The sequence below is a fragment of the Anomalospiza imberbis genome, chromosome 18 (genome assembly GCF_031753505.1).
Source record: "Anomalospiza imberbis isolate Cuckoo-Finch-1a 21T00152 chromosome 18, ASM3175350v1, whole genome shotgun sequence".
Taxonomy (NCBI): Eukaryota; Metazoa; Chordata; class Aves; order Passeriformes; family Viduidae; genus Anomalospiza; species Anomalospiza imberbis.
In genome coordinates, this window is record NC_089698.1 from 9,660,642 (window position 1) to 9,685,850 (window position 25,209).

Sequence of the window (25,209 nt, forward strand, 5' to 3'; positions counted from 1 at the left end):
GAACTGGGGGTGCCCAGGGGGTCCAGGGCTCCTCTCCCCGGGAGAGCCGGGCTCCGGGGGAGGGCGAGGGAAGGGAAGAACATTCGCAGGTGATGCTTTGAGGCCTTTTATCGGTGCCGGCTTCAAACCCTGCGGGATCGGGCTCCTTTTGCCACCCCCGCTTGCCCTTCAAGGTCACGGCAGGATCGCTCTCAGGGAGAGGCACGGCGCGCTGAGGATTTTCCCTTTTTGCCCCCATTTCGCTTCTTCCCAGGGAGCGAAGAGAGCGAAGGCCTTATCAGCTTTTATTTTCTCCTCGGGGCTGAGATAAGGCCCTGACTGACGCCCTGGTTGGGCAGAGCAGATCAGCCCGGCCGTGCCCCTCTCCGCTGGGGGCATCGGGATGGATCGCGGATGGAGCGGGGACCCCACGGGCACCCCGTGCCCAAAAGTCACCCATGATAAGGGGCGCAAAGAGAAATGCAGCCCAATTCCCTCTTTTTCTGGGCAACACTGGGGAAAAATTGGGGAGGGGGTGGCAGACCCCTGTCTCCCCGGACTCTCCTCCCTGAGAGATGCCTTTTGGAGGGAACGGCGAAAAGAGAGTGGATCCCTTCTGCTCCATTAGGGATTAATTTGGGGATCCTCACGCTCTGCTCGGCATCCAGGAGGAAAAGGGATCTTCACCCCCACGCGTGGGAGGTGTGGAAGGGCAGCGCCGTGCCCGCGCCATGCCAAGCCCTGCCTCTGCCCGGCTCCTTCTTTTTCATTTTCGTCACTATTTTAAAGCCTGTAGCTCGCCTGGGAAATTAATGGTCTCAGGGAGGGGAAAAGGGTTTTAATTGCAAACTTTTTTTTTTTTTTTTTTTTTTTTTTTTTTTTTTCCCTTAAGGTAGCCAGAAGGGCGGGAAAGAAACCCCAGCAAACCGACAAAAAACAAATTCCAAAAAGCCGAAACCACAAGCTTTAAAAGAAAAACGCTATTCACCTGTAATTAAAAAAGAAAAAAAAAAAAAAAAAAAAAAAGAAAGAAAAGAAAAAAAGAAAAAAGCTCGAGCCAGGTATCTCCCCTCGAAGGCTCGTCTAAAGCAATTCTCCAGCAGTAAATGCAGGATTTTGTAATGGAAATAATGACACGACAGAACTGTATTGGCGGGACTTTCATACAAATATTTTGTTGATACCAACTCTCAGATCAATGTAGTCAGTCCCTGCCCCCATGACCGAGGGGAAAGAAAATAGGAAGCAACTGGGGGAAAAAACCCAACACATATAAAAAACTCCCAATAAGTGAATGGACAAAAATGCTTCCAGAGAGGAGGATTATTTTAAACACTTGTTTGCTCCCAGGTGCGTATTTTGCCAAAGCGAAAAGCGGCCAACAAAAGGGAAATAAAAGCAAAGAGAGAACTGGTCCGAGAGGGGAAGTAAATTATCTAAAAATGGAAAGGAAAAATAATAATCCCTGCTAGGAGGGAACTGATTTTCTCTGAAAATATGGGAAGGAGGAAAAAAAAGAGCGTTGGGAAGCCACAAGTGCTGATGTCTCTGTATTTTACAAGCCGGGCGACCGCGCTGCCCCGTCCCTGGGTAGGGTGGCCGCCGAGGAGCCGCGAGAGAAATGCAAAAACCTCTTCGATTTGGTTAAGCCGACCCAAAAAGTGATTTTTAAAGGGGTGTGGAGGGCGGGCGGGGGGAGAGTGAGTTCACGCTCGGCACTATTTCTTACTGCTGACACCTCGACCCCACTGCGAGCCAGCACCCCGGCCATCCCCCTCCCTGCAGCTGTCCCGGGGAAATCCCGCAAGGAGAAAGCTCGGGGCCAGGGACACCCTGCAGCGGCAGCGGGAGGGCACGGGGGCCGTGCGGGGCTCCGGCCATGCGGGGCCCTAAAGCCGGGGCTCCCCGCGGCCCGAGGCGCCGGGGCCGGGCGCTGCGGCCGGGGCTGCCCGGGCCGGGTCCTGCGCGCCCGAGGAGCTGAAAAACATGGATCGAGCCTGGCAGGGCTGCACGGAACTCGCGGGGGGACAGCCACGCACCCGCCACCCCCACGGAGGTAAGTGCCCCACGGTGTTTGGGGCCGTGGCTGCTGGGGAATGCTTGTGGGGGATTTGTATTTCTGGATAATATGTAAATATAAATATATATCTAGGGAGAGTGTGGTGCATAGGCGGTGCATCCACGCCGGTCCACTCGCCCGCCTTCTGCTGGTGCGCAGATTTGCGCCAACTCCCACTGAGCTGTGAGGAGGGTGGGGGCAGATTAAGGCTTGTGTGCACCCAAAAATGCGTCTTTAAGTCCCGGGTAAAACGTAAATATCCATATAAAACCAATAGCGGATGGGGCAGGGATGGCTTGAGCTGGCAGAAACGCTGTTGGGCAAGTGTTTGTGAAGATCTCATCACCTGGACATCCACACGCGCGATTTTTGTGCTGTGCCTGTGGGTATTTCCGTGTACAAACAGCCACGTTTATTCACGAGGAACTCATGGATCTCAGCACTCGTGCGGTTACACTGCACGTTTAGTCTAAAGATACCAAATAAATAATATATGGAATACATGGGATATAAAAATCGCTTAAAGCTTGAGCAAAGAGGCATCGTGTGTGGGGGCGTGCTTGCAAACAGGGTGTCCGCACTCGTACATGCACATCTGTACTTAAATACATGTATTTACGTGTATCTTCATCTGCATTCCTGCGTGCGCTGCTTCTCCGAGCCCTCACCCTCCCCGCTCCCGGGTGGGTGTCTCATTCCCCGGCAGCAGCGCGATCCGGGCTGCTCCAGCCCCGGGGCCGAGAGCGAGCGCTCCCCGGGCGGCCAGCGGGAAGCGATTCCCATCCCGCGGCCTCGGGGGCTGGGGGGGACCTCAGGGGACACCGGGAGAGGATGCCGGCAGCGGGGGACAATGTTTTAGTGCTCATTTTGGGTGAGGCCCTGTCCTGCTCCGCTGTCAGCTCTTTGGGCGGTCGGTGCCAGCTGGAGAACCATCCTCGGTGGGTTTTTTCCCTTCTCTCAGTTTTTTTTTTTTTTCCCTCCATCCCGGACATTTGGGAGGACTCCGAGCTGACAAGCACGGCCAGATCCAGCAAATGGGGCGCATCAGGGTTAAAGGGGCCTTTTCCTCACTTTTAATTTTTTTTCCTCCGTCCTTGCTGGTGCTTTTCCTGCGGGCCTGGTTCCCCCGGAGCCCGCAGAGCTCGGCCCGGGGAGCTCAGGGCAGAGCAGGCAGGGCTGGGGGTGCAGGGGGTGCTGCCTCAGCCCCTCGGCCCGAGCAGGGCTGCGCTGCCCGCTGGGAACTCACCTTGGCAGCCTTCAGCTCCCGCACGTCTCCTCGCTCTTCCTTAGGTGCTGCTCTTTATTTCCTCGCTCCCTGTTTCTCCTCCTCTCTTTTTCTGTTGGAGGAAAAAACGCCTTAGCACCTTTTTATTTATATGTGTGTGGTTTTTCCTTTTCTTTTTTTCCTTTTCTTTTTTTTTTTTTTTTTTTTTTTTTTTTTTTTTAATTTGAAGGAAATCTTCCTGCTTCGACCTCGTGTGCATCCCAAAATTCCTCCAGATTAAGGGAGAGCTGGAACACGGGGCAGCGCCAGCGGCATCTCTGCAGCCACTGGCTGCACTTGGAGGGATCTGGAGGGTTTAGATTTTTTTTTTCCCCTTGTCAATCTCATTTGGCAAATAATCGCCTGGACTTACTACTTTTTTTTTTTTTTCTTTTTTTCCCCCTATGTTTTTTTACTTAATCAGAGCAGATAATTGGTTCCCGAAGCACCCTTGAATCCGTGCAAATAACCAGGTTATCATTTACTATATATAGCCCAGCGTGCTTGCTTCCAGAGGCGCCTGAGCGTTCCTTGGACAAGTTTCCTGCTCACCCTCGCAGAATTATTTGTTTGGAAAGAGAAATTCAGCTGAATAATGCCAATCCCGTTGGGTCATTTAACTGGTGGTGAAGAGGGAGTTTTGCTTCTGCTTTCCCCCTTTTCTGCTCCGAGGACGAGTGGGTTTCCCTGACGTTTCCAGCGGCTCCGTGCTTGCTCGTGTATGATATAAAATCCCTCACACCCGCGTGTCTAAGTCTGCCTTGTGAATATCTATATTTATATATATAATCATACATCATATAGAGGTCGCACACACCCAGCCACTTTTTTTTTTTTTTTAACATTTCACCGAATTGATTTCTTTTGGGGAAAAAAAAAAAAAGCGCAGGAATCTCCCTGATCGAGCTTTAAAAAGAGGAGAATAATACAAATTAACCTTCCATTACTGCTGCAGTCAACCATGACAGAATAGGCCAGTTGCGTGGTTGGTGACGTCTCCGTGTCCTATAGGAGCAAAGCTCGTGAGATAGCAGCTATCGCCTTGAACTCTCTTTATTTTATCGGAGTATGGCTGGTAATAAACAGTAATATTTAATTTGTCTGAGACCACAAACCGGCTTCGAGCTGGAAAGCTCCTCGCCTTGCCCCTCCAGTCCTGGGGGAGCCTGAATTTGCCGTCCTTTTTTTCCCCAGCTGCTTTTTTTTTTTTTTTTTTTCTTTCCCTCCTTGTCCACTCCTCCCCCCCCCCAACCTGCAGACGGAAATAAATTCGATTTATTTGCATCGTTTTCAACTTGTCTTCAAGGTGTTTGAGAGCTAGTTTGGCACTGGAGAGGTGAGTGCTTTTCTAGGCAGCGGCCGTGCTCGGGTTCGCTCTTCCGAACTTCAGGATTTTCACTTCTCCCTTTCTTTCCGCCGAGGGGAGGGAAGCTCTTGCTCTCTGCGAGAAACCTTTCTTCTCGTTGCTTTTGCTTCTTTTTTAAGGAAAAGCCCCTCTCCTTTCGGGGATGCTCGCAGCACACGCGCGGCGCGGGGCCGGCCGCACTCCCCGCGGCTGCCGCGGCTTCCCCGCACCGCCGTGCCCGCCTGCTTCAGGTCCTTTTCCCACCTTCCCCCCGGATTTGCACCTTTCGGAGCACAGCCCAGGCCAGGGGAAGGGCTCCGCGGAGTGGCCGCTGCCCGCTCGCCCCAGGCCGGGGCCGGGGCCGCTCCTGCGGCCGCCGCCTTCCCCGCGGGGAACGAGCGCCCGCTTTGCTGCCTCGTTTATTTGTGTTTGGAAGGGCTCCACGGCTCCTTTCCCCTCGAAAAATAATGAAATATGGGAAAAGCTTCGCTCTGTTTGTTTAAGTAGCATTCTCTGGCTTATTCTCTGCGGCTACAAGTGCAGTTATTTTATTATTCTTATTTGCAAGCGTTTACTGTTGGCTGTTTCTTCTCAAGTAGCTGTTGGGACTGGCGTGCATATGGGAAGGGCTTGGGAGATGCCAAACTACACCCGTAGACGCGCCCCCTCCCCAAGAGCCGCTCGCCCCCAGACTTTCCCCTTCCTCACCTCAAACTTTCAGAGGGCTCCGGTGTTATCGTTCCCTGCAAGAGCTGGGAGCGAGGGTGGATTTGCTGAAAACTTCCTCGAAACGCCATAAAAAGAAAAAAAAAAGGAATTGACTGAGAGGCAGAAAAGAGTGAGGGATTTTTTTTTTTTTAGATGGGTGGGGGGACGGGACAGAGCGGCGAGCAGAGGGTGGGGGCAGTAGCAGGAGGAGGAGGAGGGTGGGCAGAGCAGATCTGAACCATGCCATTTATTCCGAGTCTTATCAAAAATCCGCCTCGCCAATCTGGTTCTCTTCAGCCTGCAGAATGCGACAGGGAGGCTGTTTACCCTGCGCTGACCTATTCAACTTTACCCTCCCAATAATACATTAAAAAAAAAAAAAAAAAAGAGAGAGAGAGAGAGCGAAGGAAGATGCAGATAAACCACCAGCCCCTCTCCTCGCTGACGGCTTGATTATTTGAGCTCCGGGGGGCTGCGGCCCTCGGCCGTGGCAGCGCGGCGAGGGGCGAGGAAGAGGATGGGAAAGGGCAGGGGAAGGAGCCTGGCTGCGGCCACAAGCGGCGACAAGGGCCACAGCCCCGCGCGCACATCCCGCGGCCTTCGGTCCCACTCCGCCGCGTTTTTGGGGGGGTTGAACTCATTAGGAAAATCTATTTTAGGGCAACACCTCGCACCCCCCAATAAAAGGCCTCTGTGAGCACCGGCAAATTTAGAGCTGGGTTTAAATCCACACCTCTGGGCTGCCTTTGAGGGCGGGAGGGGGGAACTGGGGGTGGTGCGAGCTTAGTGGAGCCAGCGATTTATTTAGGGGTGGGGGGGGGGCAGGATATTCCCAGACGCTGAATTTTCTCTTTGGTTGGGAGAGATGGATGGAGGAGGGAGGGAGGGAAGGAGGGAGGGAGCGGGGAAGGAGGTAAAGGAGAGGGGGAGGGTTGCTGGGGAGTTTGATGATTGTCTTTGTGCCTTGTTCTTGTTTGCCGGCCAGAAAAATAGGCTGGAAAAGGAGGTTTGGGGGGGAGGGGGCGGGGGGGAGGGCTGTGGGAGAGGGAGTCTCTCCGGAGCAGGATCCCAGCTGGTTGGGCAGTGGGTCCCGGCACTTGGCGAGCGGAGCTGGACGAGCCCACGTCACCTCCGCGCTCCGCTCGGCTCCTCCGCGCTCCGCGCCCGGCTCCGCGCGCAGCGGCAGCGCCGCGAACCTGCCCGGAGGAGCGGGGCTTACCAGCCGGCCGAAACTTTTTTCTTCTTCTTCTTCTTTTTTTTTTTTTTTTTTTCCGAGAGGGTGCTGTTTTCTTTTTCCGCTCTTTCGCCCTCTCGCGCTCTCTCTCTCTTTTTTTTTTTTTTTTTTTTAATTACTATTTTTAATTTTTAAATTATTTTTAGCTGGGCAGCGGCAAGAGTGGGCTGGGGAAAGCTGCATCAGATCAGGCTGAGAAAAGGGTGGGGGTGGGGGCTTTATCTTGGTCTCAGGATCCTTTCTAGTGCGTCTGACAACCTGGAAGTGTTTGGAGAGAGCAGGAGAGAGAGAGAGAGAGAGAAGCAGGCTTGCATTGGATAGATTTTTTTCTTCCAGGCTGGGTTTTCACATGCTGATCCGCAAATATAAATAAATAAAAGGAAATATGCACACGAGAAGCCTGATCCCATTGTAATTTCCATTGCAAACGGGGGAAATAGAGCCACACATTATATATGTGGAGATGCATTGATTGCATGGAACTCAACGAGCAAGGTAACGGCTCTTCCATTGCCATGTCTGTCCGTCGGGGTCTGTCCTCTGTGTGTGCGGGTGCGTGAGCGAGGCAGAGCGAGAGAGAGCGGCTGCCCGCGGGCACCGCGAGCTGCGAGGCCCCGGGAGCCGCGGGGAGCAGGGCAGCGAGCGGGGCTGCGCTGCCCAGCGCTCCCCCTGGGGCTGGGGGGGCCCGGGGCGAAGCCGGAACAAAAGCAGAGGGTGGTGATTTGATTTTATTTCATTTTTATTTCCCCCCTTGTGTTTTTTCCTCCCGCAAAGCCACTCGGCTCTACTTTAGCAAAGCGAGATGCATTTTTCATCCAGCCACCGCGGCCTGGTTCTGTCAAGCTCCATTTCTTCTCAGAAGCTCTTTTAAGGGGAAAAAAAAAAAGAAATTAGAAGCCACGGATCGCCAAATGCTCTTAGTTGTGGGGTTATTTTTTTGTCGTCACACCCTCTGTTTTTAAAATTATGATTATTTTTATATCTGCTTAATTATGTCTGGGCGCGGAGAGCATCGAGGAGGCTTCGCTGGGCTGGGCTGTGCTGTCATGGCTGGGTCCCTCTTTGTTTTAATAAACATGCTTTAGGATTTTTTATTATTATTTTCCCTCTCTCTACCGCCTAACCTTGCCAGCTCTAGGGGAATCATAGCTCCAAGCTGGAGGGAAATCGATTTAAAAATGCATAAGCGGCACTTCCCAAGGAAAAGAAAAAAAAAAAAAAAACCCAAACAAACAAGACACCACAACAGTCCAGGAGGAAAAAAAAAAAAAAAAAAAAAAAAAAAAAGGAGGAGGAGGAGGAGGGGAAGAGAAAAGCCTTAAATGGTCCCTGGAGCTGCGGCTCTGCCCCCACGGGCTGGGCCCGGGCCCGGCGCGGCGGCTCCCGCAGCGCCCCGCGCACTTTCCGCGCTCGCAGCGCTTTCGCTTCGCCCTTGGGTCTGTGGCGGGTGCGCGCTGGGCAAAACAAAACCTTTGGGAAGGGACGGAAGGAGGGAGGGATCGGGCACGGGCCGTGTCTGCACGAGCTGCAGCTCCAGAGGTGCGGACCTGGAGTCCCCTCGCTTTTTGTCCTTTTAAATGAGATATCCGTCCCTGTGTGCGTTACCCACCACTAGCGGGGAAGATCGTTTTCTCCCCCCTCCCTTCCACTCCCAATTTTCCTTCGCTTTTAAAGGAGAATTGCCTTTTTCTCGCTCTCTCTGCTTGATTTTGAACAGCTTTCAAATGTCGTTGCAGGGCGAAGAACTCATTTAAAAACATTCTCATGTATTTAAAGCAAATATTGCCTCCATATGGTTTGCCTTTCAAAACTGAACTCCCTTCTTTGAAACATGCAAGAAATATTTTTTTAAAGCTGCTAAAACTCCGACCTCCTTAAGAACAATAAAAACCTAACAGATAATTCAATGACTTTTATCTTTTTTTTTTTTTTTGTGTTGCTATGAAACTTTTACCATTCCTGATAGAGCCTTAAAACTAAGTCAAAATACAGTTTTAAAACTCACTGCGGTTATTCACATCAGATATAAACCATGTAATTTTAAATCTCGTTTTCTCTGCTGGTGCAGTTTTATCCTAAATGTTATGGCTTAGTTCATTCCAGCCCCAATTCCAACCTCGTTCACCAGCCCGAGTCCTCGTTACCTCGCACGGCGTTTGTCGGATTGATTTCTTTGCATTTTATATTGTAATTTTCTCGTCCATCCTTTGCTTATCTTGTAACTGCCCGGGATAAGAGAAGAACAGGCTTTTAAAAGTTTTCCTGTTTTGTAAGAGGTGCAAAAAGTTGAATTTTCCTTGGGAATTGGGTGCCTGAAGTGGCCTCGTGTGTCAGTGGTGTTTTCCTGCTCCAAACCGGAGCGGGATGAAAGCTTTCACTTCCCTGGGAGGAAAGTTGGGACTTGAAACCCCCTGGGCCGCAGCGAGCCGGGAGGAATTGGAGGTGGCCAAGCCTCGGGGGAGGCTCTGGAGCCCCCACCTCGAACCCTCCGACCTCCAGAGTCATTTGTGCCATGAGCTGCTCGTTCCACAGCCCCTCGGCTGCCAGGCAGCCCTAAAACGCGCTGTTTACCTTTTCCAAAAGATGCATTCAATAATACCGCCTCCCCCTTCCCCTCCCTCTCCACCCCCCCGAGCCCCCCCCCCCCAATCCTATCATCCCTTGCGGGCTGCGATAATAAATAAAAGTCTTTATTTCTCCCTCTCCCAAAGTTAAAGGGCCTTGCTCCCTCCCTGGGCAGCTGGAAGTGAGTGCTGGGATGGTCGGGGCAGCCCCGGCCGGCGCTGCGCTCGCTCGGAGCCACCCCGCTCGATAAATATCTATTTTTATTAAACGTCAGCATTGACTTGTGCGTCTCTTATCTCTGCTCTCTCCCGATGTGTGCCTGCAGTGGGGGATTCGGCGAAGGAAGCTCGTAACATGGCGGATAGCGAGGAAGGCTTCGGGCTGCCCAGCACGCCGGCGGATTCGGAGGCCAAGGAGCTCCAGGCCGAAGGCAAGCAGGACGCGCAGCTGGGGGCCACCAGCAAGTCGCCCACCTCACCCCAAGCAGCCTTCACGCAGCAGGTAAGCACCCAAGCTCCTGTCCTTCCACCCCGTCCCTCTCTCATTCGGTCCTTTCCCCCTTTTCTCCACGGTTTGCCCCCGCCCCAGCTGCGTGGTTGGGTTATTTCAGGCCCCACGCGAGGGCAAAGCCTCACCTGGCCGTGGGCCTCGTCCTGCTTTTGTGCTATTTGAGGTCGTGCTCAAGCGCCAAAGCTGCGGGGATGTGCCCGTGAGAGTTTTGGGGGAGCAGGACCCCAAATAACAGCGAGGGGAACCCGCCCTGCAGTGGCACCCCCACCCCCACGAGTGTCCGCGCCTGAGTGGGCAAATGCACAGGCGAGCACCCGCAGAGCGGAGATACCTTTATATTTATGTGTAAATGTATATATTTTCTGCATACCCACATCTGTGCACCCCTTGGACACCCAGGCGGGCACAGCTGCACCCCGCACCCCCAGCGGGCACTCAGCGCAGGCTGAGTCACGCGTGGGCACCCCCAGAGCGACACTTGGGGTGTCCCTCATCCCCTCCCTCAGCCCTCGCCCCCCTGGCGCTGCGTGTGCCGGGACACGCGTGGGCTCCGTGCGGGATCCGGGTGCTCCGAGCCGTCCCTCGGCCTCTCCCCGGGCTGGGAGCTCCCGGTGCTGGGAGCCGGCCCCGCCGGCTCGGGCAGCCCTGCGAGCGGAGGGGAGAAATGCGGGGAAAGGAGATTTTCCACCGCGGTCCCGACTGTGGGGTCCCCCCGCGGAGCTCCCTGATCCCCTGGCAGTTCCCCCCATGGACCCCGCTGCCCACGGGGTGCGGCAGAAGGCTCGGTGGGCACCGAGACGGGCACTGGGGGTGTTTGGAAAGTGACCCCCAAAGTTTGACCGGGCTTTTTTAGTGAGGGGGAGAAGTGCTTGGTTTGGCCGGGGGTGTCCTCTGTGCCTCCCAGCCCGCGTGGAGGGATGTGCTGTCCCCACGGTGGCATCTGCCCCAACCGCAGGGCTCGAAGCTCTTGGGTGGGAAAGAGAAAATCAGGGGGCGAGGAGGGCAGGGTGACACCCCACGCCGCTCTAGCCTGCAGAGCGCAGCCGGGGGTGTAAATCACTCGTGGGACGGTGTAAATCTCCTCCGCTTGGCTCTGGGAGCAGTTGGGCCGGAGCACCGGGGGATTTCTCTGGGAGGATGCGGTTGGAGCCGGCTCAGGGGGCTCTCTCCCATCGCCTCCCCGCCCCAGGAGCCCCGCGGCCCGCAGGACCCCGCTCCAGGCCTGCCCTAAGCAGCATCACCGCGCTCCAGCCTGGAAACCCCCTCTGGCCGGCTTGGCGGCAGGGTTATCCCGGGAATGCCCAGAGCTCCGGCCCGCAGAGCCCGGCCCTTGCCCTGCGAGCTCCCCGCGGGGCCGTGCGGGGCCCGGCCGCTCCTCCCGGGGCTGTCCCCGCTCCTCCCGGGGCTGTCCCCGCTCCCCCCGGGGCTGTCCCCGCTCCTCCCGGGGCTGTCCCCTCTTCTCTCGGGGCTGTCCCCTCTTCTCTCGGGGCTGTCCCCGCTCTCCCCGGGGCTGACGCTCTGTGCCTCCCCGCTCCGCAGGGCATGGAGGGCATCAAGGTGTTTTTGCACGAACGCGAGCTGTGGCTGAAGTTCCACGAAGTGGGCACGGAGATGATCATAACAAAGGCCGGGAGGTAAGAGCAGGGGGGCTCCGAGGTCCCCTCCGTGTTTGCGGGGACGGGGGAACACACCCGCCTGGATGGGGGCACCGGGCACCTTCCTGGCACGGGGACGGTCACAGCTCTCGTGTCCGAGCCCCCTCGTGTGTGTGTGTGCCACTGCCCGGCCGTGGAGAGCCCTCCCTGCCCGGAGAGAGGCGGCAGAAATTGCTTCTTCTGGCTTCTTTCTTAACCAGAACAGTTGGATCATTAATTCCGACTTCAGGCCTTTGGAAACTTTCCAGGCGAGCGCGAGTTGCAACCACTTGGCCAAAAAGCAAACTTTGTTTAGAGCAGCTCGGTGGGCCATTATTATTATTATTATTATTATTATTATTATTATTATTGGAGGATTTTGGCTCTTCTGCTCCCCCCCTCCCCCAAAGTTTTATGCCGTTTTACAGAGTTTTTTATTTATTTTTGGTCACTCTGGAGTGAATATTCCCATTTCAGCTACTTCGCCCCTTTTAAAAGTCTAGGCGGTCTTAAGCTACTGTTTATAGAGAGATAACAAAGCTGTTTAGATGCAGAGATAGATGCGTCCGCAAATAAATATCATGTGGGTGTATTTCTATGCGGGTGTTTATCTGCATGGGTGTGCGGAAAAATATGCAGCCTTACAAATCCAACTTTATTGGGGTTCTAATCGATTCCATGACCGGCTGTGTAAACATGATCCGCAGATATTTATATGTGGACGCGGGTATTTTTGAGGGGATTTAACATTATCCTGGATATTAATGTGGTGGAGGGTTGTTAAATTGAAGAGTGGCCAGCGAGACGCAGTAAAAAAGTCTCTCCAGTCCTATCAACAAATTGGGGGCAGCCCCAGGGAGGATTTTTCGTTGTGATTTTCAATTCGAATCCTTGGAGGAAAAGGGAAAAAGCCTCCACCTGTAGGAATAGTTTTAGATTGTAGGGACATAATCAACAAGACAGAATCAAACTTTCATTTTGCTCTGTCAGCTGGTATTCGTTGTGGTCTTCCAAAGTTTGCTTGAAGAGGGAGGGGGAAAATAAGTATCGAGCTGGTTGGATAAAGTTTTAGCGAATAGTTCTCGCCTTCCCCTTGAACCTCGCTGCTGCAAAAATGGATTTGAAAGGGGTTTGTGGCCAAGGGGACATGGGATGAAGTCGGTGTAGGGATCTGCCGAAATAAAAAAAGCCCGGTTCAGAGGGACAAAAAAAAAAAAAAAAAAGAGAGAAAAAAAATTCCAACTCTGGAAGGGAGACAGAAACCACCTTGCAGAAATTTCAAACAAAAATCCCTGTGGACAGAGATCTCATCTGGAGAGCGATAAAAGAGACATTTACAGGGCAGGGCTCGAGGGGAGATGCGGGCACGGTTTCCTTTTTTCTATCATTGCCCGTGGTTCTTGTTGAAGTCCCTGGTCCTGCTGCTCAGGTGTTTTCGATGGAGTTACAGATCAATCTCCAGCTGGAATTTGGTTTCTTCCCTCTGAAAACTTAAAGTTCAACACCCGCTTCCTTCGCTGGGCGCTTTTCACCCCCCTTCAACTTTTTAGAAGCGAATTAAAGCCCAGCCCAGGTGCCCCACGGCAGCGATAAGATCCCGAGCCTCGGAGAAGAGCGCGGTATTTTTAGAGGTGTGGGACTTCTTTTGGGTAATTTTTTTTGTTGTTTATGCGTGTTTTAAGTCCAGGGCTCCATTTTCATCAGCTTTATTTTTAAATATTTGGAAAGCTCGAACTAAAATAACAGCAGTGGTTTAAGTGCCTGCCTTGCAGTAATGGAAAATATTTCGAAAAGCCCCTGCCTTGTGTGTATCCGAGGGTTTCCAAGGATTTGTCAGGTGTGTTTGCTGCCGTCTCGGGGTGACCACACGGCTGTTCACGGATTTTCTCTTACACCTGAGTGCGTGCAGGGTTTTTGCTCCGTATCTGTCCCTAGAACCTCAAGGTGTTCATAAAAATGTATTTTAAAATGTTTATATTTCTATATATGTAATATATGAGAATGTATTTCTATAAACATATACATTTATAGAAAGATTATATAAATATAATTTTAATAGGAATATCTGTAGTATAACTTTTATTTAAAAACTTTTTTTTGGCAAATTTCCTCTCCTGTTTCAGCGGTTTATGGAGGGAGAGAAATAACTTACTTCCAAAAGTTCTCACGCTCAGATTTTTTTCAAAAAACGGAGATTCAAAACTTTGGCGAGAGAAATAATTAGTAAAAATACCAACAGATGAGCAGACACACGAGGAGGTGAATAAACAAATCCGCCAGCTTCGAAATTCCTATTTTGCTTTGATAAAACACCCGGTTCGCCTCGGATGGGACCCAGCACCACCCAGACTTGTCCCACATCCCAAGGGGACGATGGCGGAGATCCGCCTGGGAACGTGGTTTAACCCTTTGGTTAAATGTTCCCCCCCAACGTCTCCTCCTCGCACACACACGAAACCACCCTGGGAAACTTTCTGCGTTTAGACTTTTATTTATTTATTTATTCAACAGGCGAATGTTCCCCAGCTACAAAGTGAAGGTCACTGGACTCAATCCAAAAACGAAGTACATCCTGTTGATGGATATTGTACCCGCGGATGACCACAGATACAAATTCGCGGATAATAAATGGTAGGCACGCGTGGGGGAGAGGGACGAGACCTCTGGGCTGCCCGGGTGGGAGAAATCCTTCAATCAGCGCCTCGTCCTTCTTTTTCCATGCAAAATCTTGGGCTGCAGGAGCCTCACCTGGGCGTAGTGGAGAGTTCCCACAGCCCCTGGGAGAGAAATGCATCCGAAAAAAAAAAAGGAAAAACCGCAGGAATTCTGTCGCAATTAACGAATCCTGTTTGACGATTACATTATTTGCTATTGTGGAGCTGATGGTTTAATTATATTAAGGAAGGGAATATCTCCGGGCAGGAAAATCTTTAAGGACTGGTTCTTTGCTCCTGGCCGTTAATTATGGAAAGGGGGAAGGATGGGGTTAAACGGGCGAGAGCAGCGAGAGCCATCTCCGACGGGAAAGGTGCCAAAGAGCTCAGTAATTCCCCGAGCCAGCCGTGTTGGAAATGCCTTTTCTCCCCGGCACGGGGTACCTGAGTGGGAGGGGACGGACGGGGAGCAGGAGCCCACGGGAGGAGCCCCAGGAAGGGACGGCTGGGGAGAAGGGACGGACGGGGAGTAGGAACCCCGAGAAAGGATAGATGGGGTTCAGGAACCCCAGAAAGGGACGGCTGGGGAGCAGGAGTCCCAGGAAGGGACGGCTGGGGAGCAGGAGCCCCAGGAAGGGATGGATGGGGTTCAGGAACCCCAGAAAGGGACGGCTGGGGAGCAGGAGTCCCAGGAAGGGACGGCTGGGGTTCAGGAACCCCGGGAAGGGATGGATGGGGTTCAGGAACCCCAGGAAAGGACGGATGGGGAGTAGGAACCCCCAGAAGGGATGGATGGGGTTCAGGAACCCCGGGAAGGGATGGATGGGGTTCAGGAACCCCAGGAAAGGACGGATGGGGAGTAGGAACCCCCAGAAGGGATGGATGGGGTTCAGGAACCCCAGAAAGGGACGGCTGGGGAACAGGAGTCCCAGGAAGGGATGGATGGGGTTCAGGAACCCCAGGAAAGGACCGACGGGGAGTAGGAACCCCGGGAAGGGATGGAAGGGGTGCAGGAGCCCACGGGAGAGGACGGAATTCAAAACTTTGAATTCCCACGGGCCGTCCGCACGTGGCCGCAGCTCAGCCCCGTGTCCCCACGCAGGTCGGTGACAGGCAAGGCAGAGCCGGCCATGCCCGGCAGGCTGTACGTGCACCCCGATTCCCCGGCTACCGGCGCGCACTGGATGAGGCAGCTGGTTTCCTTCCAGAAGCTCAAACTCACCAACAACCACCTGGATCCCTTCGGACATGTAAGTACCGGGGCTGGGACAAGGGCATCGGTGTCCCCTGCCACCGAGGTGGTGCCAGTGTCACCCACCCTCAAATCCAGGTGTTATTTTCACCCCTGAGAGAGCGGGATGAACCCCACTGAGGACCCCCTAGAAATAGAAGCATAAACCTTAAAGCCGGGTTATTTCATGGGAATTGATGACAGACCCCCGGGGCCTGGAGTTGGCGAGTGGGTGAAACTCTTCTGGCTTGACTGAGTATTTGGGCACCCTGATTTTAATCGCATGGCGAGTTAAAATCCGCCGGCTGCCTCTGGGAATTTGCCTAACAGGTAAAATCAATCAGGCATAATTAGCGGAGGAAATAGGACCTTAAACGATGTGGATCCCTCGATCAGGAAAAAAACCCCAAAAAAACAAAAAAACCCAATAATTAAAGACAATTAGAGAAATTGAAGTCTCGCTAGAACTTCTTGGGCATTAAAAAGGTCTTTGCAAGACTCGTGGGGCCGTGAAAATTTGTGTGAATTCTGCAGCCAGGAACAGCCCTCCTTCGAAGGTCTCCAAAGATGGGAGTTCCTCTGAGCAAACATATATGTGCATGTATTAATAATAAAAAAAAGTATATATATATAAAATATATATATAATTGAATGAATATGCGACTCCAGATCCCGCCAGCCTTTTCCAAGAGTGGATTTTTCTCCAGTCTCGTTTCAACACTTCAGTTTCATTTTTTCCAAGCTGCTTTTTTTTTTTTCCTTAGCTTTTTAATGATAAATTTTATGCTATTAAGTCCTCGCCCACGTGGTAGCCAAGAAGTGAGAGGGCTTTAAGGGGAGAGGAGCCAGCAGAGTCCCCAGCCCACCCCAATGCTGAGCATCATTTACAAGCTCTCCTTTGCACCTCCATTTGCGGGGGTGGATTTCCTTTTTCTTTTTATAATTCGAATTTTATTTTAATTCTAATTGAGCTGGTGCAGAAGGGGTTTGAAGGTCTGCTTCCCAGGGATCAGGACCTTTCCTGCGGGAGGAGGGAGGGGAGCAGCGCAGCCGGGGGGACCCATCCCACCCCCGGGGTGCTTTTGGGGAGAAGGGGGGGATCCGGCCCGGGGGGAAGGGGCCAGGCATCCCCGCTGGGAACAGGCGGCTCTGGGGAAAAAGTCCCTCCAAACAAACCGAAGACGCTGAGGGGACAATAAGGGACTTCAGAGGAGGAGCTGCTCCAGGAGCCTCTCAATTAGAGTCGCTGTAATGAAATTAAAAACCATTAGATCGTTCACCGTTGATGTCTACGACTTTCCTGGATGTCAAAGCAATTTGCTTAAACCCCCGGGACGGGGGAGGCGGCGGCGGGACGCGCTGCGTCTCGCTGTCGCCAGGGTCCGGCAGTCATTATCGGGCCCGGGCGGCCCCCCGCCGCCGCCCCCCATCCTCCCCCGAGATTAACCCGGTACCGAGCAGGGCCCGCTTTTTATCTGGAACCCCGCGACAGCCCCTCCCGGCTCCGCCACCGTCCTCTGCGTGTGGCTGGCGGGAGGGATGGCCCTAAATCCCCAGATCCCTCCAGCTCTCTTCCCTCACCCTTTCTTCACTCTTTACCCCCCCGGGATGGGATGGGGGTGTTGAGATGCCTCCATTTGCCCCCAGCAGGTGTTGGGGGAGCAGTTCTGGCCCCTCAGGGGTTTGTGTGGACGGAGCAGGGCTGGGGAGGGGGGAGCAGGTGAGGAAGCACCTTTGACAGCACCTCCCGGCCCTGCTGGGCTCCCGGGCGAGTTTCTGGAGAGATCCGTGCCCCTACCCCAGCACCTCAATCTGCCCTTCGAAAGGGGTCCTGAAAAGGGCAGACATTTTGGGGAAGGGGCTGAGGCTTCCTGCTGGTGTGTGCCTTCTCCTCCCCTGGGAAGGGGGGGAATGCGCCGTGCTGTGCCCCCTCCATTCCCACGGGATGTCCTCTCCTTCTCCCCTTGCCCAGATCATCCTGAACTCCATGCACAAATACCAGCCCCGCCTGCACATCGTGAAAGCGGACGAGAACAACGGCTTCGGCTCCAAGAACACCGCCTTCTGCACCCACGTCTTCCCGGAGACCGCCTTCATCGCCGTCACCTCCTACCAAAACCACAAGGTGAGGGGCTGGGCCGGCCCCCGCCCCGGCAAACCGCATCCCGCTCCTTCCCTCTTCCCGCTGCTCCTCCTCAGAAACTCAGCCCCTCTTCCCTCCCTACTTCTTCTTTCACCCCTTCTTTTTATTTCCCCTTTTTCTTTCTACTCCTTCCTTCTCTTTTTTTCTTTCTGTCCTTCTCCTTTCCCCCTCTTTTTCCTCTTCTCCACTTCCTTGTCCCCTTCTCCTTTCTTCTCTTATACTCCCCTTCCTGTCCTTTTCCTTCCTTCTCCTTTCTCTTCCCCTTTCTTTTCCTCTCCTTGTCCCCTTCTTTTTCCTCTCCTTGTCCCCTTGTCCTTTCTTCTTGTCCTTTCATCTCCCTTGCCCATTTATTCCTCCCTTCTCGCTCCTCTCCCTTCCCCTTTCCTCTCTCACATCCCCATCCCATCCCCTCTGTTATTCCTGGCCACACAAAGCCCCCAAAGCCAGGCTCGGGGCGAGCCGGGGAGGGGGAATGAGCTCACCAGGATGCTTTGCTCACATGGAGACGACCAACCGAGGAAGTTTGCTTTATCTTCCCCCCTCCCCATGGGTCAAAGGCTCCTAATCTGCAGGAGGGAGCCGGGCGCTCCCCTCCGCGGCCGGGCGCTGATAACCCGGCTGCCCACGGGGGGCTGCGGGCTTGGCAGCCGGGAGGCCCGGGCAGGAAAGGGAGGCTCAGCTCCCGACATCAGGCAAACAAAGCACGAAAATAACGGGCTGGGTTTGTCCTCTGCTGGAGTAGAAAAGGGCTGGGTGGAATAAGGGTTTTCTTGGCGTGCGGTCGCTGCCCCTCTGTGAGGAGCCTGCTGCTCCCGCGCTCCTTCCCTGCTTGGGTTTGGGCTTCCCCACCCAGCAGGGAGGAGGAGGAAGGCTGAGTGTTGAAGGCAGGGTGCTTCTCTATAGGTGAATCAGAGATGTCTTTCACCAACTGTCCCTTGCCACAGCCCCATGGAAACTCAATTTCTTTCAGCAAAAAAGCAAATTCCTCTTTTAATCACACAAAAAACACTTCTTATAAACTTGTACTTACAGGCAGGTAGGATGGCTCCTTTGTACCCGATAGAATCATTGTTTCTAAACAGAGAAAAGTCATTTAGCACCCCAGAGAAATTCTGGATGCTTTCCTGGAAATGCAGGTTCCTAAACCAGTGTGAAATTATTGCATTTCCTCCATCCATCAGCTGACCAGCAAGATGCAGAGAGCAGAGCTGGGCTGGAGAAGAAAGAGTGTTCCACCATAACTAGGGAGAAAGGAAAATACTTCCCTGCCCTTTAAAATAGGAGCTGCTGGCACGGCCAGGACAAGCAAACTGAATCCAAATTGAGTCCTTGCCAAATTATGCCTTAAATTATAATTCCACTGTGGATGCTATAAAATCAAGTTTAACTTCTGCCTGATGGATTTGCAGAAAGAATATAATATTAATAGAAGTGGGAGTTAATAAAACAGGACACACTGCCTGCTTTAAAGGCATTTCCCGAGCAGAAAACAGACATGAATGGAACTGCTCTCCTTTGAAGAAAAATGGGGCTGGTTTATAGGAAAAGAAATGATCATGCAAATAAAACGAAAGCAAAGCAGGAACATGTAAGTACAGTAGTTTGGGAAAACTGCCATGCTAGGAGGAGCAGGAATATTTGATTGTAAATCAGCAACATCTGTGTGATAAGAAATGACATCTGCGTTATCTGACACAGGCAAGAATCCCCACAAACACACCAGGACACATTTTACACACCCCTGACACGTTTTACAGACTCTGACATCCTCTGCCCCCTGACACACGCATTCCTCCCTGTGCTGCTTGGAATCAGGGGGGGAAAGGAGGAAGAGTGGCTGTAGCCCCAAGATAAAATCCCAATTGGGAAAGATAGAGCCATAAAAATAAACCAGGGGATGATCTTCCCTAAATGGCATCTCCCTGCAGGGAAGGGAATAAAGCTTGTAGCTCACCCCAGTGCAGATGGGGAAGGATATTGGGGTTGATGCAAATACTGAGGAGAAACATCTTCCAGCTGAGGTGGGTGAAACTGAGTTGGGGTCTTTTCCACCAGCTGAAACCTGAGCTCAGCTTTCACAGCTGAGAGGTTGCTTGGAAAATCAGATTTTCCTCTTGCAACGCCGGCTGCATTTCCCCAGCCATAAAGGATGGCAGCCCCCCGATGTGTGGGGCATCCCCAGCTGTTGCTGTCAGTGCGCTGCTGATTTCTTCCCATTTCTTTCTCACCTTCACCCCTCACCTGTAGCTCATCCCTCATGCAATCTTTCCCATCCACCCCACCCAGCCTCTGACATATTTTACACAGAGTTTTATACACCCATGTATTTTACACGCACACACAAATTCATCCCTGCACGGGGTTTAGGTTTCAAGAGCTCTGTTATAGCTGAATTCTATTACAGAATGAATTGTGTGACTCACCCCAAAATGCATTTGAGTCCATGCTTACACAGCTTATAGAAATACCTGTCTGCTTCCAGATAGGTCAATTTATTTCAAGAGCACAGCTGCAATCCCAGTGTAGGGCTTGTGCTTATTTCCCCTGGTATTTTAGACAGCCTGAAAAGATATTTAAGCACCCTGGGATCTCCCTCTCCTCAGCCCTACTCCCCAAAAAGAGGCTTAAACTATGAGGAGAGTTTTGGTGAAGTTTCCAGGGCGGTTGTCAGCAGCTCTATTGGTCACCTCCCCCGTCTCTGCTACCCTTAAAAACACCCCAGAAATATCGAGGTGTTAAAAAAGGTCACATGCACATTTCATTTCCTTGCCATTTACACAATGGGTGCTTGCAATCAGGTTGATTCCCAAATATTAACTTCCCCTGCAGTTAAGCACCATTTTGCTGTAGCTTAAATCATTGTGTTACTGGCTCGTATTTATTAGGTACGAGCTCTCTGCTTAGGACCAGGAAATGAACCTAATAGACAGAAATAATTAAGGTTCTGCCCTCACGAGGGTTCTTTCAAAAGCAAGAATTCACAACAATTATTCTCATTAATTTTTACAACCTACTTTCCCCCTTAGCTGGACTTGGGCTTTATATTGGTTCCCCCCACCTCAGGATATCCGGTTTTATGCTGATTTTTTCCCCCCACCCTACATTATTTAACATTCTTGGTAGTCAAAATTCTTTTAAGGAAACGTTAGCCCCGGGTGGGATGTTACAGGCACCCAGAAAAGCTGTGTGCACCAGGGGGGAGCAGGGCAGGGCATGGCCAAAGATTGGATTCACTGCCAGATATCTGGTGGGATTTCTGAATACAGTGGTTCATCCTTCCCCTAAAAAGACCCAGTGCTAAAATCATGCTGGTGAGTCAGCTGGTGCTTCATTCTGGGAGTTCTGGTTCCCCCTGAGCATGTGGCTTCTTGTCACTGTCTTTGAGGGCTGTCGGTGGGCAGGTCCTTGGGTGTGGGGTGTTTTCTCCTGAGAGCTCCATTTTCCTTGTCTTAGGTTGCAGGTGGCCACCTCCACCACTTCAGCAGAGGCCACCAGTGTGGTGGCCAGGCTGGCATCTCATGGGATTCCCCTGTGCAGCCCCCAAGCTCTCCCTGCCTCTCCTGGGGTCATTGTCTCTGTGTTTCTCCATCTGGTTGGCAAGAGGGGACAGCCCCTCTCCTTGCCCAGGGCAGGCTCTTCTCCAAAGAGGGGACCCCAAGACAGAGCTCCCAGGGGCTAAGCAAGGTGAGACCAAGTAGCTCCTCTTCATCACCACACCTGGTGGCTTCTGTGCAGCCCTGGGGCACCTGAGGATGGCAGGGAGCTGCTGCTCTCTCCCTGACCCTCTCTGGGGCTCCTCATGATCCTTACTGCTGTTCCAGGCCTTGGTGGGACAGCGCTTCCTTCCAGAGGTCTTATGCCCTTCACAACTCTGGCTGAAGCAGCCTTGTCTCCTTCTGTCCCCAGTCTTGTCCCTGTTCCCTGCCAGCCCTGGGATGGGGTGCTCAGCCAGCCCCGAGCCCCTGGACCCTTTTGGTCCTCAAAGCAGCCCCTCTCCTCAAGCTTGGCCAAGATTCCCTCTGGATCCGGCATCCATCCTGCCTGCAGACTCATCTCCTTCCCCCAAAACTCTGTGCCGAGTCTCTCTGCCCACCCTTGGTCCCTGTGCCCCAGTTCAGGCAGCAGCCTCCTCAACGAGCCCCTCTGTCTCACCCAGTACCCCCAGCCAGCCCCCCAGTCCCTCCCATTTCCTTCACTGCCCTTGGGTTCAGCATCTTCTCCCCTCTGCCAGCAGCTCCTCCCCTCCCTTCTCCTGGCTTTTACCCCGGGCTCCCAGTCCCAGCTCCCATCCGGCTACTGTGCTTGGCCCAGATGTCCCTGGGCTCAGCAGGCACCTTATCTTCATCTCTTTCTCTCCTTCCCACTCCTCCTGCTTTGGCTTCCTCCTCCATCCTGCCTTGGTTCCCACCTGAGAGCCTGAAAGAAAAAGCCTGTGTGCTCTCCAGCGCCAAGGGAGCCTCCTGTGGCTCCCAGCACTGCCAGCTCCAGCGGTGCCACAGCTGCTCCTGGTCCCTCTCTGCCACCCTGAGCAGGACCACGGCCACCTGCAGGCCAGGGAGGCACGGATCCTCACGGGGAGGGGAGCTCCATGAGTGCTCTGCACCTCTCAAGGGTGATCACCTGCACCTCTTCATCACTAAATGGTGACTTTCCCCCCACAATCAGTTTTAAGTTCACCAAGTAGCCCTGAGTGAGAACTCAGAGAAATTAAGGATCCATATTCCTTGCAGAACATTCCTTTTCCAGAATGCCCAACCTTTCTTAGTTTCAGAAGAGCCCAAAAAGATCAGGATGAAGTATTTTCCCTTAGTTTAAGTGCTTAAAAAGAAGAAGTTGATAGCAAAATATGTAAATAAAATAGAGCCCAGAGCACCTGGTGTGGAGCACGTCACCCCTAACAAAGTTTCAACTTTATTCCAACTGCTAAAGTGAGAAACAATTGAGAAAAATCTTGTCATGGCAAGTTCTTGATAAAAAATAATACAAAATGGTAGTTTTGATTTTGGCCATAATGATATTCATGAGCCCTTAGGCACAAATCCCATATAAATACATGTCTGTGGTAAAGGAAAAAGAAGTAAAGCATCTTTCCTCGACCTAACTCGATGCAAAGCTAAATTTTGTCATGCTGGAGCTAAAGATGCTGTTGAGAAGGTCTCAGCAGAAGAGCTTTGTGGCCAATTAGCCCAGAGAAAGGAGTGCAGGGGAGCAGCCCAGGGATTCCTTTGGGATTCCCAATTCCATTGGGAACTGTCACTTCCCATTAAAGTGAAGATGAACCCATAGGTCAGACAAGCTCTGAAAAGTGGAAATCTGGAAGGCTTCACCCTGCAAAGCTCTGGTCTCCAAGGGTCTGTGGCAGCTTCAGGAGCCAGTGAAGCTTTGCCGTCAGTAACAAATACGCAAACAAAGCCCTTCAGTTTTATTGAACCTGTGCAGTATAATTCAGCCCTGGGCACTCTGTCTTAATGACCTTGCAGGACGTTGTATTTTGTTTTATTTTTCATGAGGTAATTGTCATTTGACTTTCTGACAGCTTTTCTCCCCCCCTGCCCCTCCATGAGTTATAGTCAATTAAACTCAGTTTTGCTGTGGCAAAGCTGATCCAGAAGAAGGTTATTTCCACCCCTGCGTTTGCTTTTCCACCTCTGAAATAGTTTGGAAGTCAGGCAAAAAAGTGGCCAAATGAAACATCTTCCACAGGTTGTTTGCTAAAGCAGGGATTCACCAACTTTTTCTCTGTTTTCTAGTTTGTTGTGTACAGTTTTGTCAAATCTGGCTTGGGCTCTCCTGGCTTTGTGGTGGCTGATGCCATGATTTGTCACCTTTGTTGTGAAACTTTGTTCTGGAAGTTCCAATCCATCTGAAGTACACCAAGGTCTGAGAATTAATTCTAAAGCTGTAGTCCCTGGTTTTTAGATGCCTTCAGTCCAGCAGATCCTTAATTTTAAGGAGGCTGAAGTTGGCTGTGATTCTCTTGGGGCTTTTGGTCACCAGCATCAACACCTTTGCTTGTAAGTGTGTTCCTCGTGTGGGTTAGGGGACTTCTGCTAAACCACCAGATCTGCAATATTGAGGTCCCGTTTTGATATTTTGGCTGCAGTTTTGTAGGTCATTAAAATCTTGAAGAATCAAACGGGGCATTCAACTGAGGGGCTTAAATAAGGGGCTGGAACACTGCTGGCTCCTCCTCCAGTGACCAGAGTGCACTGGGGACCTGTGAAGGCACTGCCACCCACCCCAGAGCCCTCTGGCAGTCCCCATCTCCCTCCCTTGATTCCAGCAGGGAGCTGAGGCTCCCAGTGCAGGCGCCTTGGTTAAAATGCCTTCGGCCAGGTTGGGATGAATCCGGCCCTTTGTGCCTTTGTGTGCTGGTGCCAATCCTGTAAATCCTCACTCACTGAAGGACTTCACTTATGTGAGCAAATATTGCCATTGGGGTCGGCAAGGGAGGACAACTCCTACATTTACAGGGCTTCAGGAACATTCAAAATGTTGAATAATGCCTATTATTCATTCTAGAAGAGTCACCACCTTCAAACCGATAGGCAGTTGCTTTGCAAAATACACAGCTGGTTGTGTAATAATTCAGGGCTTTTAATTACAAAATGCACCTCTGTTTTATTGCTAGAGAATGGCTCAACTGGCAAATTGACCCCAAAAGATTGTTTGTTTACCCTTCTCTTTGAAATCTGAAATGAGGGACAAAAAAAAAAAGTGCCAAAAGTGCCAAGGGCTTGTTTATATGCTGAAGTATGGTCCTGATTTAATGGGAATGCCTGTGGAGATAAGTGTAAGTGTGGTGGGGGGTTCTGTGAGAAGTTTGGGGCTGAATGAGGCAAAAATGGCAAATAAACAAATGTCCCTTGGAAAAAAATATGCAAAAAGACAAGAAAAGAGCAAAATAATCTGGTTGTGCATACACCTGGCGAGGTTTGCTATTGACACTGGGCGAGCCAGATTTTCCTCTCTGGATTTTGGCAGGGAGCTGGGCCTGGCTGTTTGTGCTTGACTCGGTGAACATGAACCTCTCTCTGTTCTCCCTCCGTTGATCCTGAGCTCTTTCCTTCCCCTTGGCCAGCTCTCAATGGGAAGGAAGGACGGGGTTTCCATAAAATGTGGTGACAGCGTGAAGTTCCTCCAGTGGCAAACATGGACTTGTCTTTCCTCCTGGGCAAGTGTCTCTCCTGATTCCTTGCTGAGAGTTCAGACTGCCAAGCAGTGTTGGAAAAAATAGGAAAAAAAGGGAACTTTCCCCTTTTCTGCCCAAATTTGGGGCTTTGCAGCAGTATCACACCTGGTCCAGGCTCAGTCCTCTCCTGCCAAGGCACCAAAGCATTTGCATCAGATTTGGCATGGCAGAGGGAGTTTTTACAAAATCCACAGGGTAGCTGAGGGTGTTGCTGGTCCACAATGAATATTGGCTTAAATGACAAGCCCTGCTCACCAAAACCCACAGGAAAAGTAGTGCAGGAAGGGAATGAACCTCTTGGAGCAGCACAGTGCCATTGGGTAAGGGCATGGTCTGTCTAGAAGCTGCTTTAAATGTTAAATTTAGACATTTTAAGAGAACCAAAGTTGAGTCTGAGGGGATTCATCAGGCTAAACTTTAGATTCTCAAGGCAGCTCACTTAGTGAGCAAATGGAAGTGATGGGGAGACAAAAAATCCTCCAGAGTTTGATGGTCACAGGTGAAGTTGTCCTCAAAGTAATTCAGGTAATGAGTCCATGCACTGCTGCCAGGTGTGGGGCAGGATGGCAGATGCAGAGCACCTGGGGCACATTTAGCTGGTCTGAAACACCCGAAAGGTGAGATTCACTGGGCTGGGAGAGAGGATGCAGGGTCTGAGAAGTGAGGTTTTGGTCTTGCCTGTGCACTGATG

At 52.0% G+C, this 25,209-nt stretch overlaps 1 protein-coding gene across 1 annotated transcript in view; it reads left to right on the forward strand.

Annotated features, from left to right (window-relative positions):
• Nucleotides 1-6,692: 6,692 nt before the first annotated feature.
• Nucleotides 6,693-25,209, forward strand: part of TBX5 (T-box transcription factor 5) — a 39,737-nt gene continuing 21,220 nt past the window's right edge. Inside the window, exons 1-6 of the mRNA XM_068208901.1 lie at nt 6,693-7,084; nt 9,480-9,655; nt 11,204-11,298; nt 13,810-13,929; nt 15,055-15,202; nt 17,156-17,308. Of these exons, the coding sequence (XP_068065002.1) occupies nt 7,045-7,084; nt 9,480-9,655; nt 11,204-11,298; nt 13,810-13,929; nt 15,055-15,202; nt 17,156-17,308 (732 nt within the window). The 5' untranslated portion in view covers nt 6,693-7,044. The remainder of the gene's footprint in view (nt 7,085-9,479; nt 9,656-11,203; nt 11,299-13,809; nt 13,930-15,054; nt 15,203-17,155; nt 17,309-25,209) is intronic.